General features: G+C 37.6%; 1 protein-coding gene across 1 annotated transcript in view; it reads left to right on the forward strand.

Moving 5' to 3' along the window:
- Nucleotides 1–20,489, forward strand: part of DNAH14 (dynein axonemal heavy chain 14) — a 376,162-nt gene that overhangs the window by 161,809 nt on the left and 193,864 nt on the right. The window contains exons 27-33 of the mRNA XM_027564099.1: nt 4,833–5,086; nt 11,233–11,464; nt 12,156–12,209; nt 14,949–15,094; nt 16,690–16,758; nt 17,705–17,891; nt 18,722–18,798. Of these exons, the coding sequence (XP_027419900.1) occupies nt 4,833–5,086; nt 11,233–11,464; nt 12,156–12,209; nt 14,949–15,094; nt 16,690–16,758; nt 17,705–17,891; nt 18,722–18,798 (1,019 nt within the window). The remainder of the gene's footprint in view (nt 1–4,832; nt 5,087–11,232; nt 11,465–12,155; nt 12,210–14,948; nt 15,095–16,689; nt 16,759–17,704; nt 17,892–18,721; nt 18,799–20,489) is intronic.

Here is a 20,489-nt window from a genome sequence, read left to right on the forward strand (position 1 = left end):
ATTCTCTGGACCTCTGCATTCAGTTGGGAATATTTTTCCCTTTCTCCTTTGCCTTTTCTTTCTCTTCTTTTCTCAGCTATTTCCCCAGTCTCCTCAGAAAATCACTTTGTCTTCTTGCATTTTTTTGTATTGGGGATATTTTTGGTCACCACCTCCTGTACAGTATTATGATTCTCTGTCCATAGTTCTTCAGGCACTCTGTCTATCAGATCTAATCCCTTGAATCTATCTGTCATTTCCACTGTATAATCATAGGAGATTTGATTTAGGTCATACCTGAATGGTCTAGTTGCTTTCACTACTTTCTTCAGTTTAAGCCTGAATTTTGCAATAAGGAGCTCATGATCTGAGCCACAGTCAGCTCCCAGTCTTGTTTTTGCTGACTGTATATAGCTTCTCCACCTTGGGCTGCAAAGAATATAATCAATCTGATTTCAGTATTGACCATCTGGCGATGTCCATATGTAGAGTCGTCTCCTGTGTTGTTGGAAGAGGGTGTTTGTTATGACTACTGTGTGCTCTTGGCAAAACTCTGTTAACCTTTGCCCTGCTTCATTTTGTAGTCCAAGGCCAAAATTTCCTGTTACTTCAGGTATCTCTTGACTTCCTACTTTTGCATTCCCATCCCCAATGATGAAAAGGACATCTTTTTATTTTGATATTAATTCATAGAATCATTTGGCTTCTTTGGTATTAGTGGTTGGGGCATAGACTTGGATTACTGATGTTGAATAGTTTGTCTAGGAAACAATTCGAGATCATCTGTCATTTTTGAGTTTGTACCCAAGTACTGCATTTCAGGTTCTTTTGTTGGCTATGAGGGCTACTCCATTTCTTCTAAGGGATTTTTGCCCACAGTAGTATGTATAATGGTTATCTGAATTAAATTCTCCCATTCAGGTCCATTTTGGTTCACTGATTCCTAAAATGTTGATGTTTACTCTTGCCATCTCCTGCTTGACCATGTCCAATCTACCTTGACTTATGAACCTAACATTCCAGGTCCCTATGCAATATTGTTCTTTACAGCATCAGACTTTACTTTCGCCACCAGACACAAGCACAACTGAGTGTCATTTGTGCTTTGCCCAGCCTCTTCATTCTTTCTGAAGCTATTTCTCTGCCCTTCCCCATTAACGTATTGGACACTTTCCAACCTGGGAGTTGGCGGGGGGGTACATCTTCCATGGAGTGTCATATCTCTTTTCCTTTCATACTGTTTATGGAGTTCTTGAGGCAAGACTATTGAAGTGGTTTTTCCATTCCCTTCTCCAGTGGATCACTGGGCAAAACAGGTCTTACTTACTGGGCAGAAATGAGGGTATCAGCAGGGCTGTATTCCTTTATCCATTTCTTTGTCTTTTTTCCATCTTCTGGAATTCTTTGATTCATAGCCCCTTCCTTTATCTTCAGAGCTACCAGCGTCACCTCTCTTTGACCATTCTTCGGTAGTTTATCTCCCTCTGTGTAGAAGCAGAGAAAGTTCTCCAATTTTAAGGATACACATGATTACACTGGCCCCACTCAGAAAATCTAGAACTTCCCTGTCACAAGGTCTTAATCAACTGTTCCCATCATAAGGTGACATATTCACAGGTTCTGGGGATTAGCACATAGGTAGAAAAAAAAAGAACAGGAAAAAAGAAAAAGAAGAGAAATTATGAGATTTGTTATGGAAGCTAAGGGAGGAGAGAGGGACGTTTTTTTTGTTTGATTTTTCTCTAGAAAAAGTGAGTGGTAATCATTTTTAAATGCTCTAGAAAGGTCTGAAAACTCCATTATGTCTGTCAGTTATTAGGGTCAACATGAACCTCAGAGATAGCAATTTTTCTGGAGTAATGAAAGTAAAAACCATATTGCCATGAGTTACTATTACCAAGTATTTTGAAAGTACACTTGACCTTGAAGTTCTCTGTTAAGTTTTAAAATAACATTACATTTTTTTACTTTTCCTTGACCCGCCCTAATTTTCAAGTCTTTATTAAAATAACCTGGGGTAATGGACACAAATTCTGATTATCTGATTGGTCTCCTTTGTCATTCATTTGCCTGAATATTAATAAAGTGCTCTCAGATCTTAAGTCAAGGACTTATTTAAGCTGTTGTTTATGAAGACAACAAAATTATAATTAATCAATATGCACATTTCTGCAGTTTACCAGGCACTGAAATAATCAAATCTGCTGTACTAAGAAAGGATCTTTCCCAAACACCTGGTCTTCCAAACATGCTTAATAATTAGAAGCAGTCAGTAATCTGTTTCCAAAAATATTTTGTGATAGATTTCAACTTCACTTACTGAACATATTTTTGTTTTCCCATGTCTGCCTTACTTACTGCAAATTTCCCATCCTGGTATGAAATTTACAACTTCCCTTCCTCTTGTAAACACTTCTACATATGTAACATAACTAGGAACTATCTCTGAGTGGACACCTGTTGGGATAATAAAATGTTTACATGCAGTAGCCACTAAGAGAATTTCAATATAGATTTAATCAAACTATAGTGGTTGAGAAGTCCTCTTTGTTTAGCTAAATAAATAGATAAAATCTAGTTCATAGTCCGATTTACCATATCCAAACCTTCCCTCAACCTACATTGAGGCAGCCTCGGAGAGGGTCTCAGCCCACTGGTTGCTCTCTCCTGAGGCTGTGAATCTTGAATAAATACCTCAGGTGTGACAGCACAGTGACTTTTGATCAGACTCTTCTGTGGCATGACCATGACTATGGTTCCTGATGCCTGGCCTAGATTCTTGCTTCTGCCCAGTTCCTAAGCCTCAGCTCTCACCTCCAGCTAATCTGCTATTAGAGGTTTACAAGATGCTTTCGGGAAGTCAGAATTAGTTTCTGTTGCATGCTGCCAAAACACTAACTGATACATCAAGTTTCCCATGTGGGTACACTTATCTTGCCCTGGAAAGAAAAAAAATCTCACCATTCTATGTATTACCTCTATGCTAATTATTCTAATATTTATTTCTTCATAGCTCCTCTTGTGTATTTCTTGAGAGTGCTAAGTAGCTTCAGTCTTGTCTGACTCTTTGTAACCCCATGGACTGTAGGCTGCCGGGCTCCTCTGTCCATGGGGATTATCCAGGCAGGAATACTGGAGTGGGTCACCATGCCTTCCTCCAGGGGATCTTCCCAACCCAGGGTTAAAACCCACATCTTTATGACTCCTGCATTCGCAGGCAGGTTCTTTACCCCTAGTGCCACCTGGAAAGCCCATGTATTTCTTAAGCACTTCAAATTCAGTATATCCCAAATGAATCCATTGTGTCCCTTCACCTACAGCATGCTATTCCTTCAATAGATATAATATCTTAGTGAGTGGAATCACAATTCACTTAATTACAGGCCAGAAACCTATGGACCTCATGACATATCTCCCTCCATTAAATGCCAGGTCAATTTGACTTAAGCCAGTAGCCTTTTTAAAACTTCTCTGGTATGTATGGAAAGAGTGACAAAAGATGGATCAAATAATAGAAGTTATGTGAGGAACTAAAAAGCCTCTTGATGAAAGTGAAAGTGGAGAGTGAAAAAGTTGGCTTAAAGCTCAACATTCAGAAAACGAAGATCATGGCATCTGGTCCCATCACTTCATGGGAAATAGATGGGGAAACAGTGGAAACAGTGTCAGACTTTATTTTGGGGGGCTCCAAAATCACTGCAGATGGTGACTGCAGCCATGAAATTAAAAGACGCTTACTCCTTGGAAGGAAAGTTATGGCCAACCTAGATAGCATATTCAAAAGCAGAGACATTACTTTGCCAACAAAGGTTCATCTAGTCAAGGCTATGGTTTTTCCTGTGGTCATGTATGGATGTGAGAGTTGGACTGTGAAGAAGGCTGAGCACCGAAGAATTGATGGTTTTGAACTGTGGTGTTGGAGGAGACTCTTGAGAGTCCCTTGGACTGCAAGGAGATCCAACCAGTCCATTCTAAAGGAGATAAGCCCTGGGATTTCTTTGGGAGGAATGATGCTAAAGCTGAAACTCCAGTACTTTGGCCACCTCATGTGAATAGTTGATTCATTGGAAAAGACTCTGATGCTGGGAGGGATTGGGGGCAAGAGGAGAAGGGGACGACAGAGGATGAGATGGCTGGATGGCATCACCGACTCGATGGACGTGAGTCTGAGTGAACTCCGGGAGTTGGTGATGGACAGGGAGGCCTGGGCGCTGCGATACATGGGGTCGCAAAGAGTCAGACACAACTGAGCAACTGAACTGAACTGAACTGAAAGATCCTAAAAATTACAAACTTAACCTATTTCTGAGTCCCACTCAGAAAACAGATATAATTTAAACAGATATAATTTAAGCTTGGAATTATGATACCGTTATTACTGTCCCCAGGTTCTTACTTAGCCTAAGTGATGATAGATAAAGAATATAAAATTTAGAAAATATAAATGTTGGTGATAAATATGTTTTCATTTATTAAAGAATAAGGCTCCCACAAGCATTAATCAAAGTTCAATTTCTAAGTGTCAAATGTATACAAATGTGTAAGCTCTGTCTTTTACACACATATGATGACTCTTGCATAATACACACCACATATCATTGTTCAGTAGCTCAGTCGTGTCCACCTCTTTGCGACCCCATGGACTGTAGCATGCCATACTTCCTTGTCCTTCACCATCTCCCAGAGCTTGCTCAAACTCATGTTCATTGACTCAATGATGCCATCCAACCATCTTGTCCTCTGTTGTCCCCTTCTCCTGCCTTCAGTCCACACCACACCACTCTTGAGAATATCTATTTTCATTTATAAAATTTATGCTTCAAAATTATTACTTTTATATCTTATTTTTTCAGAGCCAGATCATATTTTATAATGATTGTATCAAAAGTTTTGTGAGTTCTCATCCAAAAAAAGAGGTGGAAAAAGTCCATGCTCATATGATACATCATCTAGAAGAGGTTGCAGAGCTGGTGGTGCTGGATACTCATAACTCTCGAGCAAAAGTTGTACTAGGGGCGTTGCTTACCCTGTATGTTCACTGCAGAGACACAGTGAGAAATTTACTACTCAAAAGTATTTTCAATGCAGATGATTTTGAGTGGACAAGGTAGGTAGATCGAAATTACAACTCTAAAATAACTTCTCATATACCTATCTCAGGTAAGTTAATTCTCTACCTCGAATTTTGTCTGACCTGAGTTTTATCTCTCTAGGATTTATAGAAATTCTAAGCAAATTCCGCCAACTTAAGTACATATTTCTGTGCTTTCTTCTTCCTCTTTTCCATTGTTCTTCTCCTTCATTTTAAGTTATTTTTGTTTTATCTTCCCGAACTGACCACACTCCTCTTAGCTGTGTTTTCCCTTTTACCATTCAGCCAGAGGGCAGTTTTCAATGGGTAGTGAAAGAAGCTCTACCTCAAGCCTCTTCTTCCCCCCACGTGCTGTCAGTTCTGGGACAGACCAAGCTGGTAAACAAATCAGAGGACATTCCTAGCCAATTCTCTAACTCAGAACTCCCTTCCTCCTAAAAAGTGCAAGTCACTCAGTTGTGTCTGACTCTTTGCAACCCCCATAGACTGTACAGTCTGTGGAATTCTCCAGGTCAGAATACTGGAATAGGTAGCTATTCCCTTCTCCAAAGAATCTTCCCAACCCAGGTATCCTGCATTGCAGGTGGACTCTTTACCAGCTGAGCCAACAGGGAAGCCCAAAAATACCTGAGTGGGTAGCCTATCCCTTCTCCAGCCGATCTTCCCTACTCAGGGATTGAACTGGAGTCTCCTGCATAGCAGGTGGATTCTTTACCAGCTGAGCTACAGGGAAGCCCTTCTTCCTACCCAGGGGCAATAAGTATATAGTCATATACATGTAGTATTTCATATACAAATATGAAAGTATAGAAAAATAGTGCCATTGATTTTGGTGAAGAAATCAAACATAAGATTCCTATAATAAATATAGTTTCAAACTTCTGAATTAATTTTTTTCTTAAGTTTCCTCTCTTCATAGGAAAACAACTGCCTTACCTGTATAAAATCCTTGATTCTCAAAGAAAGTTTTTTATTTTTTAATAAATTCTGTATTAGCATAAATTTCCTGATTTTAGGTATGACAATTTCCTTTAAACTCTAAGGAAAATAGAGTGAAAAGAAGCTGTTGCATTTGACTGGCACCACTGTCTACTATGTTTTATCAGAATACTTTATATTGTATATATATATTCATATGTTTGTTTTACTGAAGTATAACTGTATACATTCTTAATTGCTAAAAGAATATGTCATGTCTGTGAGCCCTCACGCTGCATAAAGTTTAGCATGTCATTATTACTTTCTATTGACTGTCTTTAAAAGTGAAAACTAAAAGTGGAAGAGCATTTACAGAAAAGCAAACTAGGAGAAAGAAGATTCTATTAATACTAAGACTCTGAGTTATTTATGATTCCAAGGGTATAGCTTCCATATAGTGTGCCTTGGTGTCCCATGGCACCATAGGGCACTCACAACTGTAATATTTTTTAAACTTTTGAGAGACTATAAGGACACTATAAGATACCAGAGTTTCTTTGATGACTCAGTGATAAAAAATCTGCCTGCCAACGAAGGAGAGGCTAGTTTGATCCCTGGGTCAGGAAGATCTGTTGGAGAGGTAAATGGCAACCCGCTCCAGTGTTCTTGCCTAGGAAATCCCATGAACCAGAGGAGCCTTACAGCCTATAGTCTGTGGGATTGCAGAAGAGTCAGACAGGACTTAGAGACTAAACAAACAAGGGATATATAACATCAGTAAGATAACCAGCTACTAACAGTTTGAAGCAGTTTACAATGTTAATATCAGATCATGCTACAACCTTTCAGTGACCTCTTATCTTTGCAAAGGTAGGTTTTTGGCAGTGGCCCTGTTAAAAAGCAAGCACAGGAAGTAAGTAATGTGGCACAGGAAGTAAGTAATGTGGCACAGGAAGTAAGATTGGCATGATCCAATCTCATTTCAAAGTTTGAAACATTATGCAGTGTACAACTGGTACACACAACCCTCCAGTTATTTAAGAATGAAATAAATACATTTTCTTTCAATGTATTTGTATAATTTAAAAAATTAAGCTACTGTAATTCATTAAGACAAAAATGCTTCTTAAGCTGCTTTGGGCCTAAAAATTAATAAAAGAAACTATGAAATATTACTTATACACTACAGGTGTAGTGAAAAATCTTTTCCTAAATACATACAATATGGTCAGTTAAGCTATGACAAAGGAGGTAAGAATACAGGTAAGAAGACAGTTTCATCAATAAGTGGTCTTGGAAAAACTCAACAGCTCCATGGAAAAGAATGAAACTAGAATATTTTCTCACACCTTATACAAAAAGTAAACTCAAAATGGAATAATTACCTAAATATATGACCTGAAACCGTAAAACATTCAGAAGAAAGCATCAGCTCAGTTCAGTCGCTCAGTCGTCTCCGACTCTTTGCGACCCCATGAATCACAGCACATCAGGCCTCCCTGACCGTCACCAACTCCCGAAGTTCACCCAAACTCATGTGCAACAAGTCGGTGATGCCATCCAGCCATCTCATCCTCTGTGGTCCCCTTCTCCTCCTGCCCCCAATCCCTCCCAGCATCAGGGTCTTTTACAGTGAGTCAGCTCTTCGCATCAGATGGCCAAAGTATTGGAGTTCCACCTGCAGCATCAATCCTTCCAATGAATACCCAGGACTGATCTCCTTTAGGATGGACTGGTTGGATCTCCTTGCAGTCCAAGGGACTCTCAAGAGTCTTCTCCAGTACCACAGTTCAAAAGCATCACTTCTTTGGTGCTCAGCTTTCTTCACAGTCCAACTCTCACATCCATACATGACCACTGGAAAACCATAGCCTTGACTAGACAGACCTTTGTTGGCAAAATATATCTCTGCTTTTGAATATGCTATATAGGTTGGTCATAACTTTCCTTCCAAGGAGTAAATGTCTTTTAATTTCATGGCTGCAGTCACCATCTGCAGTGATTTTGGAGCCCAAAAAATAAAGTCTGACACTGTTTCCACTGTTTCCCCATCTATTTTCCATGAAGTGATGGGACCAGATGCCATGATCTTAGTTTTCTGAATGTTGAGCTTAGAGCCAACTTTTTCACTCTCCACTTTCACTTTCATCAAGAGGCTTTTGAGTTCCTCTTCACTTTCTGCCATAAGGGTGGTGTCATCTGCATATCTGAAGTTGTTGATATTCTCCTGGCAATCTTGATTCCAGCTTGTGCTTCTTCCAGCCTAGCATTTCTCATGATGTACTCTGCATATAAGTTAAATAAGCAGGGTGACAATATACAGCCTTGACGTACTTCTTTTCCTATTTGGAACCAGTCTGTTGTTCCGTGTCCAGTTCTAACTGTTGCTTCTTGACCTGCATATAGGTTTCTCAAGAGGCAGTTCATGTGGTCTGGTATTCCCATCTCTTTCAGAATTTTCCACAGTTTATTGTGATCCACACAGTCAAAGTCTTTGGCATAGTCAATAAAGCAGAAATAGATGTTTTTCTGGAACTCTCTTTCTTTTTCCATGATCCAGCAGATGTTGGCAATTTGATCTCTGGTTCCTCTGCCTTTTCTAAAACCAGCTTGAACATCAGGAAGTTCACGGTTCACATATGGCTGAAGCCTGGCTTGGAGAATTTTGAGCATTACTTTACTAGCAGTGTGAGATGAGTGCAATTGTGCAGTAGTTTGAGCATTCTTTGGCATTGCCTTTCTTTGGAATTGGAATGCAAACTGACCCTTTCCAGTCTTGTGGCCGCTGCTGAGTTTTCCAAATTTATTGGCATATTGGGTGCAGCACTTTCACAGCATCATCTTACAGGATTTGAAATAGCTCAACTGGAATTCCATCACCTCCACTAGCTTTGTTCATAGTGATGCTTTCTAAGGCCCACTTGACTTCACATTCCAGGATATCTGGCTCTACGTGAGTGATCACACCATCGTGATTATCTGGGTCATAAAGATCTTTTTTGTACAGTTCTTCTGTGTATTCTTGCCACCTCTTCTTAATATCTTCTGCTTCTGTTAGGTCCATACCATTTCTGTCCTTTATAGAGCCCATCTTTGCATGAAATGTTCCCTTGGTATCTCTAATCTTCTTGAAGAGATCTCTAGTCTTTCCCATTATGTTGTTTTTCTCTATTTCTTTGCATTGATCACTGAGGAAGGCTTTCTTAGGCAGTATGCTTTTTGACATTTGTCTTAGCAATTTTTTTGGATATATCTCCTCAGACAAGTGAAATAAAAGCAAAAATAAACAAATGGGACCTAATCAAACTTAAAAGCTTTTGCAAAGCAAAGGAAACCATCCACCAAACTAGAAAACAGCCTACTAAATGGAAGAAAATATCGGTAAATGATACATCTGATAAAGGGTCAATATCCAAAGTATTAAATGAAAAAACCTCACACAACTCAATATCAAAAAAGACAACCCAGTCTAAAAATGGGCAGAGGACCTGAACAGATGTTTTTCCAAAAGAAATACAAATGGCCAACAGATGTATGAAAAGATGCTCAACATCACTAATCATGAGGCAAATGCAAATCAAAACCACAATGAGATATATCACACCTATCAGAATAGCTACTCTCAAAAAGACAGCAAATAACAAGCATTGTTGATGATGTGAAGAAATGGGAACCCTCATGCACTACTGATAGAAATGTAAGTTGGTATAGCCATTCTGGAAAACAGTATGGACGCTCCTCAAAAATTAAAAATGATCTACCAATTATACCATGTATATTTATCTGAAGAAAATGAAAATACTATTTCAAAAGATACATGCACCCCAACATTCACTGAAGCACTATTTACAATAGCCAAGATACGGAAACAGCATAAATCCATCCACAGATAAATGGATAAAGAAGATGTGCTATATACATCCAATGGAATTTAACCATAAAAAAGAATGAAATTTTGCCATTTGCATCAATATACATGAACCTGGAGAATATTAGGCTTAGTGAAATAAAGATAAATACTGTGTATTTTCATTCATATATGGAATCTAAAAAATAAATGAACAAATATAACCAAACAGAAACAGATTCATAGATACAGAGAACAAACTAGTGGTTACCAGAAGGAGGTTGCGATGAGAAGTGCAATAGAGGTAGTGGAGATTAAGATGTACAAACTACTAGATATAAAATAATAAATTATGAGGATGTAATATCCAGCAAAGAGAATACAGTCAATAGTAACTTTATATGGAGTATATTCTATAAAATTGTCAAATTACTATGAAAGTGAAAGTCGCTCAGTTGTGTCTGACTCTTAGTGACCCCATGGACTGTATACTCCATGGAATTCTCCAGGCCAGAATCCTGGAGTAGGTAGCCTTTTCCATCTCCAGGGGATTTTTCCAACCCAGGATCGAACCCAGATCTCTGGCATTGCAGGTGGATTCTTTACCAGCTGACCCACAAGGGAAGCCCAAAAGTACTGGTATGGGTAGCCTATCCCTTCTCCAGAGGATCTTCCCGACCCAGGAATTGAAACAGGATCTCCTGCATTGAAGGCAGATTCTTTACCAATGGAGCAGTGTACACTTGAAACTAGTATAGTATTGTAAGTCAACTACAATTTAAAAAATTCATTTCCTTCAACAGTGACTTCTGTCTCTTCATCTGAGACTTTCCAAGGCAGTAGTTTATAATTTTTAAAATTTTATTTTTAACTTATGTTTTAAATGTACTCATTTTTATATTTATTTATAATCTGTTTTGTTCTAGAAAGGATTTAAAAGGGTTTTATGAAGGATATACAAACTATTAGATGACAGCATAAACTAAGATATAAATGAGCTACCAATTTAACTCATAGTGGTTTCCATAAGAATGTAGTCCTGGACCACTAATGTAGTGGTTATAATGAATAATGTCTGAAACTACCTTCTTATGGAAGCCATAAAAACTTCATAGAGATGATTGTTATGTAAATCTTCCATTTATGCTGACCATCATACCAAAGTAGCATAATTCTAACAACGCCATTTTTCTCATAGGGAAGAGTGTTCATGTTTGTAGTCTTCCAAGTTCTAGTAGTTCCTGTCTAATAGAGCAATTGATGAATTATCCACCAGTCTTTTCATTTGATTTTTTGATGTTTTTAAATCAACATAATCTTACTATGTTTCTGCATGTGAAAAAAATTTTAAATCATTTTGCCCAAATAGTATGGTCATTTGAAATATTGTTTTCAGACATTTGCAATATAAATGGAATGAGAAACAAAAGTTGTGCTATGTATCTCAAGGAGATGCCAGCTTTACGTATGGCTATGAGTACTTGGGCTGTACCCCAAGATTGGTGATTACACCTCTCACTGACAGATGCTGGCTAACTCTCACTGGAGCACTACACTTGAACCTAGGAGGTTGCCCTGCTGGTCCAGCTGGTACAGGAAAAACCGAGAGTGTTAAAGATCTAGCAAAAGTAAGTGGTTTCTATATCTAGAATAAAAACTTCTTTTTTTTAGTCACACAAACTTTAAAAGTTATCTTAAGTTTACACGTCTCCTGTTGTTAAAGTACTCATAATATTTAGCAAACACATTAACACATTTGTTAATTCATACATCATCATTTAATTTTGAATGTTTAATGTGTGCTGGGACTTAGGATCTTGGTAAGTCAACATAGTTGACTTGGACTATAATAATGAACTAACGTCTATGTAAATGGTAGCTTTGTCCCCCCTTCTTTCCTGAAGAAGTGATTCATTTATTTTGAGCTCCATACACAGATTTTTGCCTAGTCTTTGTGACAAACACGAGTGTTTATGTGTATGTTTGTGTGTGTGTGTGTGTATAAGAAAAAGAGACAAAGAAGCAACTGATGAAAGCAAAGGGTATAGTTTATGATATTGCTGAAATGTTTTTTCTTAGTTTATTTGTTTATGTGTTTAAAAATATGACCTTAAGCCTCCATGCACTAATCAACTATAATAGTATCCGTGTGTTAATCCTAAACTGAGTCTTGTGGATTTCTAAATTTGGTATAAACACCTTTATATTGTAAAACTTTTCTTGAAAGAATAAAGATATTTTATTACTCTGGAAGTTTTAAAATTAGTATTTTGTGTCATAATTAAATAAATATGTTAAAATATCGTTTTTGTTTCCCAGTCCTTAGGCAAACATTGTGTAGTCTTCAACTGTTTTGAGGATTTGGATTATAAGGTAAAGCTTATTCTTATATACTCAGAAAAAAACTATTGTACACAAAAAAGAAATAATTCAGTGAGGATTAAAAGAATAAGGAAAATATCTTACACATTAAGTATTAATATAACTATAAATGCTATTCTTTTAAACTAACAGAAAAGAAGTTTTAAATGTAATTGAAACTTAAAACATTACACAGTTTACCTTTATTCAGCTGAACCACTTCTTAAGACAGAGATTTTCCAATGTTTTGTCAGGGAGGATCTTTTCAAACAAAATTGGTATGAAACATGAATATATAAAAAATTAAGAATACTGCTTCAGTAATATAAATTTACATATTCTAACCTACACTTTTGTTTACTGAAAATAAAGAACAATGAGGCTACTATGAGTAACACAAAAATTTGAGTCAGAGGTTATATAAGTGATTACAAATTTATGTCAGCCTTATTTTGTTTTGGTTGCATATTATTTAAGATAGGTCTCATAGCATTCTTAAATATTTATTAAAATGTCATATGCCTCTGTGCCTATCACAAATTTCCTTAGTTTCAAAACACTCCAATTTATTTTATTTTGCAACTTAAGTCCAAACCTTTTACATTTTGCTGAGATCCTACATTTCCAATATGTATTCACCTGGCACATTAAAAATATCAGTAAATATGAATAAGCTGATTGAACTATTATTCTTAAAACACTTACCAAATAGCCTGTCTGTCCTCCCTGGAAAGTACCTTTACTGGGGCTCTGCAGGAGTGGGACTAGGGTAAGGTGAGTGACGCTCTTACCCTCTAAGCAGAGTTCAATGAGGAGCCAAAAACTTAGTCATCAAAATAAATAGTATTTTAGTGCAATGTATTTTTTAAAGAATCAAGGTATAACCCAGCAATCCCACTACTGGGCATACACACCAAGAAAACCAGAAGGGAAAGAGACACGTGTACCCCAATGTTCATCGCAGCACTGTTTATAATAGCCAGGACATGGAAGCAACCTAGATGTCCATCAGCAGATGAATGGATAAGAAAGCTGTGGTACATATATACAATGGAGTATTACTCAGCCATTAAAAAGAATACATTTGAATCAGTTCTAATGAGGTGGTTGAAACTGGAGCTGATTATACAGAGTGAAGTAAGCCAGAAGGAAAAACACCAATACAGTATACTAATGCATATATATGGAATTTAGAAAGATGGTAACGATAACCCTGTATGCAAGACAGCAAAAGAGACAGATGTATAGAACAGTCTTTTGGACTCTGTGGGAGAGGGTGGGTGGGGATGATTTGGGAGAATGGCATTGAAACATGTATAATATCATATAAGAAATGAATCGCCGGTCCAGGTTTGATGCATGATACTGGATGCTTGGGGCTGGTGCACTGGGATGACCCAGAGGGATGGTATGGGGAGGGAGGTGGGAGGAGGGTTCAGGATGGGGAACATATGTATACCCATGGCGGATTCATGTTGATGTATGGCAAAACCAATACAATATTGTAAAGTAATTAACCTCCAATTAAAATAAATAAATTAAAAAAAAAGAATCAAGGTAAATGCCCCCCAAAAACATGATAAACAAAATATCAAAGTTTTAGATAAAGACAGGATCTGATTGCTGCAGTCAGTGGGAGGAACCGACTTTTTCAGGCTTCTGAGCCAGAGGGGCTCTCTCCGACTCACATCTTGCCCCTCAGCAGCACCTAACAAAAGCTCCTCTTAGAGTTCGAGCATTCCTCAACAGATACTCAGTCCACAGACACTTTATCTGGCTTCTTCGTTTCAGTTTATAACATTTACATATCAACAGATTTCAACACAGACTTTCAGTCTCTCACAAGGACACTGGAGGATCTAGCCACCCTGGGCTTGCCCATTGTAAATGGCAGAAGCAGAGTAAGAGCTGCTTGCATTTGCTGTCCCCACTCCAGCCTGGCCCCAATCTTCCACTCCTCTTAAATTAGTAGTTCAGAGATCTGTGTTACTGAGCTTCCCTGGTGGCTCAGCAGAAAAGGGTCCGTCCCTAGGTCGGGAAGATCCCCTGAAGAAGGAAAAAAATCCCACAGACAGAGGAGCCTGGCAAGCTACAGACCATGGAGTTGCAAAAGATTCGGACACGACTTAATGACTAAACATCAACCGTCTGCATTACTACCAGGCATTGACCACTAACCCTTGAGTCTTGGCCAGACCTAGAAAGGAGAACTCTTCCAACCATCTGCTGGAAAACTTTTACTGCCAGTACGTGGTTCTGAGAACACGGCACCCAGGAGATTGCTCAGTTATGCGAATGTGAATTGTGCTTCTACTTTCTCACTCTTGTGAGCATCAGTTTGCTGCTGCTATGTTTAAACTTTTAGGGCTTTCCCGGTGGCTCAGCAATAAAGAATCTGCCTGCAATGCAGGAGACTAGGGTTCAATCCCTGGGTTGGGAAGGTCCTCTGGAAGAGGAAATGGCAACCCACTCCAGTATTCTTGCCTGGCTGGCTATAGCCCATAGGGTCACAGAGTCAGACAAGACTGAAGCGACTTAGCACGCACACGCATTTAGACTTTTACAGGAGACAGGCAGAGTAGTTGAGCGGTCTTAGAGTCTAAAAACTGCTGCTTTCAGCCCTACACAAATGCTTGAGAGGGAGACATGCAGTGTTGGCTTAGTTTGGGTAAAATGGGAAGAACTTGCAGAAATTAATGTCTCAGTAAAAATGCTCACCTAAATAATAATTTCATTAATCATTTTTTTAAGATAATGGGGAAATTCTTCTTCGGATTGGTTGAGTCAGGAGCTTGGTGTTGTTTCGATGAATTCAATCGAATTGACGTGGAAGTTCTCTCTGTGATTGCCTCACAGATGCTAACAATTAAGGCAGCAAAAGACAGCTATTCTGTCAGGTATTGGCTAAATGTGTTTATATTTTGGGAATGGAAATTTGATGTACACATACTGCTTAATTATTATTTAATATTTTTTCTACCATGAGTGTTTGGGTTTGTTTCTTTTGTTTTCCTAAGCACACACCAAAAAGAATGGCACTTAACTTGAATGTTTCCTTTGTTTGGCAAATAATATGAAAATATGAGTAGTTAGCTTGCAGACTCTTTGCCAAGCTTGGAACAGTATTCTTGGCTACCAGGAAAAGGAGGCAAATATGTTCTAATTACTTTTCTTTTTGAGTTTAAAATCTCTTAGTACCTATTCATTTGATGATATTTCATTTGAAGAAATCAAAGGGGTTTTTTTCTTTAATTCTACATATTAAAAAAAAAAAAAAAAACAGTTATACTGACCACACACGGGAACCCTTCTGTTGTTCCATTAGTCTGGATTAATATGCTTTTATTTAAAAAATCCTTTAATAACAATATTTGTATGTTAGGATTACTAATGTATACTAATCCAAGCAAAATTTTTTTTTCTTTTCAAATAAATTTAGGAACTTACATGATTTCCTTTTTTAGCATACTTGGATTTGTGGGTTTAAAATTTCAATTGCAATCTAATAATTCTAACTCAATCTAATGGGCACTCACTTCTGGCTTTGCTCTCAATGTTAATAGGCTTCACAAGTCTGTGGATATAACTAGAATTACAGTAATTCACACTTCACCAATTCTTCACCACATCTCAGCTTCTGCAAAGTTTTCCTCAATTCCTCATTTTCCTCATTTCAAAACCTTAGGTTTTGTCCCAGTTGTCCTTCCATTCCTGTTTGACCACCTTCATCGGTTCAGCGGGTTTCTCTCCACTGTCTCTTCCTCTGGTGCCAGCGGCATGACACTATCCATGCCGAGGTTCTACTTCACGATGTTCCCAGAATTATTTAAAATTGGGTGTTGGGAAGTGGGCTGTGTTTCATTTTAAAGCAAGAACTCTACTGAGGCCATTCAGTGTTCCACTGTGTCATCCAGGCAGAGCTTTGTGTCTCCTCAGATTCTCTTCTCTGTGTAAGTCAGTTGATTCAGATGGGTACCCTCTTGCCTTGAGCCTCACAAAACTCTCTCATCAGTTCAGTTCAGTTCAGTCGCTCAGTCGTGTCCGAATCTTTGCGACCCCATGAATCGCAGCATGCTAGGCCTCCCTGTCCATCACCAAACCCGGAGTTTGCTAAAGCCTGGCTTGGAGAATTTTGAGCATTACTTTACTAGCGTGTGAGATGAGTGCAATTGTGCGGTAGTTTGAGCATTCTTTGGCATTGCCTTTCTTTGGGATTGGAATGAAAACTGACTTTTTCTAGTCCTGTGGCCACTGCTGAATAGACATCATCAGACATGATCAAATAAATCTGAATCCCAGCAGAGCTCTTGATTTGACATAAAAAACCTTTTCTTTCCCTTTCTACTGTTTTTTTTTTTTCCCCCCAGCATATTCTGTTTGGATTTAATTGTAACACAGTCTCATGAAGTTTTGCAAACTCCTTTGTAGTTTTAAGATACTTTGGCTTACAAAAAGCAGTTGTCTTAATGATGAATACTGTAATGTCTTGTAGGTTTGTACTGGAAGGAAAAGAAATACGTATAAATATGTCTTGTGCAGTATTTGTCACCCTAAATCCTGGGTAAGTATCAGTTACATCTGTGGTAGGAGTTCAGTTCAGTGCAATCGCTCAATCATGTCCAATTCTTCATGAACCCATGGACTACAGCATGTCAGGCTTCCCTGTCCATCACCAACTCCTGGAGCTTACTCAAACTTATGTCCATTGAGTCAGTGATGCCATCCAACCATCTCATCCTCTGTCGTCCCCTTCTCCTCCTGCCCTCAATCTTTCCTAGCATCAGGGTCTTTTCTAATGAGTCAGTTCTTCGCATCAGGTGCACAAAGTGGTAGGAATGGACACAGGCAAAAATCCTTTTTTTTAATCTTATCCATAGACAGAGTTGGCTGACATTGTATATTCATCACTCATGCTCCATCATGCTTCTGAACCCCTCCACTGCCCACACCATTTATAAGCAGCTACAGCTCTGTATTTGTCCATGTGGATGATATCATATTAAGCTTCTGACCAAGGGAAATTTCCACTTTATGAATAGCCAGAGAGAAATGAAAAGGTTGGTAGTCTGTCACAAAGGGGACATAGGCAGAAAAGCTAATCAAAGTAGCAGGAGTAACAATATGGTAGTTTACATGGAGTGGAGACTGGGCAGACTCAATAAATGTGTTGATGGAATCAGGGAACTGATGTGAGGTGAACTGTGGGAGGAGGCATAGGAAGAAAAGAACATAAACTAGGAAGCTCTATGAGTTAAAAGCACAATAGAAACCATCTTGTAAACCTTTTGTTTTCAGATAAAGGTCACATAGAAAGGCAATAGAATTACTGTTTGGGAGAAATTTATGTGGTTCTCATTTGAAAAACTGAAAACTAATACAATATTGTAAAGTTTAAAAATAAAATAAAATTAAAAAAAATAAAAAATAAAATCAATACACCTAAAAAAAATAAAATAAAAACTGAAATATGATGTTTTCTGTTTCTCTGTTTTTCTTATCCTCTTAAGATACAAAGGTCGAGTGGAACTTCCAGATAACTTAAAATCTCTGTTTCGCCCAGTGGCAATGATGGCTCCCCATTATCAAATGATTGCTGAAGTAATGCTCTTTTCTGTTGGTTTCAAATCTGCAAAATTACTTTCTGGAAAGCTAGTTAACATTTACGAATTAGCTAGCAAGCAACTCTCGCAACAGGTAACAAACTGTTTTTATCAAAGCGAAGGTGATTACATGAAGCATTAAATGATAACTTTTCAGGTATTAGTCCAAGAATGACCTGGAACTAACATTCCTATCAGCATATTAAGTCCATGCAACTTGTATGTAAGGCAATACGTAAATCAAAGTTCCAAGCTTTCCCTGGGATCTGATCTGGAGAGAGCAGTCAAGTAGCTCTAATTTTAAATTATAGGCTACCTTCTCCATGCAAGGAAGATTACATCTAGAGCAGTTGTTTTCAAACTTTATAGTGCATCAGAATAATTTGCAGGACTTTTTAAAACATAAGTTGCTGGACCTTACCACCAACTTTCTAGTTGTCTGAGGTGGGGCTTGAGAGTTTACATTTCTAACAAGTTTTCAAGTGTTCATGATGCTGCTAGTCTGAATGCCCCACTTTGAAAATTATTGTTCTAGGACATGCCAACTTTGTGTTTATTTATAACCCAGAATGGTTTGGGCAGCTAACCAGATTATCTCCAAAGCGTTCATTTTTACAATATATTCTTTAAATGTAGCTCTCCATTTTAGAGAAAACTTAACTCAGATAATGATTTTTAAACTCCTTTGAAACTTGTTAATCTTTTTTTTTTTTTTTTTTTTTGAGAAGGAGACTTTTAGAAGGACAAGTTTGGGAAAGAAGTGAGAACATTAGAACCAAAACTGAGGGTTTCTTGAATTCATAACACTGTTTCTCTTCATAGCATAGATGATTAGTGATTTAACAATATACTATATGCATTTATTTTCAAGTTGTTCATTTTTCTCCAGAAACTTAATAACTCAAATATTTTAATATTTGATAGGATCATTATGATTTTGGCCTGAGGTCTCTGAAGACAATTTTAGTGATGGCTGGGAAGAAGAAACGGGAGCTTAAATGGTCAGTTGAATTTTGAATTGAGTGTAGATCAAAAGGGAGTTACATAATACTGGGAAAATACTGTGTGAAATTTTAAGTAATGACAACAAGATAAAATAATTCTGAGCTCCCAGACTCGAAATCCAGAAGCCATAAAAGAAATAATTTATAATAGTCAAAAATTACTTTTTGTGAAGTCAAAAAACAAATGAAAAACTAGAGTAAAGATATATGCAGCTCCTGTTGCAGTTAAATAACTCATCCTCTTAGTATATAAAGATTTCTAGAAAATTGGGGGATAAACAGTCATATAGAAAAATGGACAAAGGAAATCAACAGACAGTTCTCAGAAAAAAAGAGACATAAAAGTCCTTTAAATATATGAAAATACACTTAACCCTACCCATAATGAGAGAAATGCACATTACAGTTACACTGAAAATTGTTTCTCACTTATCAGATAGGCAAAAATTTTTAAGTGTTCAGAAATTTGTACTGGTGAGACCAAACAGAAGCAGGCATTCCTTTTCATTATTGGCAAGCTGTGTACTTTTTGTCTTGTCTTGATTTGGGGCTGTATTCATGTATCACCTATTAATTTTTTTTAAATATGTTACAAAAAGACATATCAATATACTATTTACATGAAATGTTTAAACAATAAATGTTGTAGATTGTTTATAGGTACAGTAAAAAATACAAAATGTTTCATGGGAGGAGAAAACAATAGGAATAGGCTATAGCTCCACTGTAATATTTTATTTCTTACATAAAAGAACTGTAGCATATCTTGCAAAATGGCCTGTATAATATAGATGGAATGTAAATAGGTGTCTACTATGAAATGTCTTTTAATTTTATAAAATTAAAGATAAATAGTACCAAGTAATCAGCTCCCTGATGTCCTCATGTCCTTAGTCTTTTTTTTTTTTTTTTTTTTTTGGCCTCACCATGCAGCTTGTGAAATCTCAGTTTCCTGACCAGGGATTGAACCCAGGCCACAGCAGTAAAAACCCAGAATCCTAAACACTAGGACAGGGAACCCTCAAGTTCTCAGTCTTTCTTATGTTCACTTAATTCTGTGTGTGAGTAAATATTCCAGGGATAGTGGTACTCTTCTCATTTCAAAGTCCTTCGTTGTTCTCTGCAAACTTCACAGAAAACTCAGAGTTCTCACAGCTGCCTGCTGTTGGAGTTCCCATTTCCAATGTACTCTCTGTCTGTCTCCTGACACTGAAAGTAGCTCTCTTCTGTCTGTTGCAAGGGTAACAGCCACCCTTCTTTGATTCTCCCAAACCTTCACACATATGATGTGATTAAGTGAAGCTGACTGTGTTATGAAAAGGACTGGGGAATTTTTTTTTTTTTTTTTTTGTCAGAGGAAAGTACAGTGAACAATTTAAAAATGAATATTAGACAATTTGCTTTTTAAAAGTCCCTTGACCCTTCCTAACACCTTAAATTTTAATTGTTCTTCTTGCCTCTCTCCTCTTCCCTTCTCTGTCCCTTCCTCTCCCTTGACTCTACCCAGTGCTTTGTAAGGTTTCTAATTTTGTCTCTTAGGCATGCAAGAGTACTACAATTTTTTCTCATTTCTTTATGCATGGTGATTCAACCCTCCTTTTTTTACACCTTCTCTTTCTAAATTATGTTGATGGAGTCTAACTTTAACCCCCAAATAGAGTTTAAAGGTGTTTATATGTAAGAAAATA

The sequence above is a fragment of the Bos indicus x Bos taurus genome, chromosome 16, assembly GCF_003369695.1.
Source record: "Bos indicus x Bos taurus breed Angus x Brahman F1 hybrid chromosome 16, Bos_hybrid_MaternalHap_v2.0, whole genome shotgun sequence".
Lineage (NCBI taxonomy): Eukaryota > Metazoa > Chordata > Mammalia > Artiodactyla > Bovidae > Bos > Bos indicus x Bos taurus.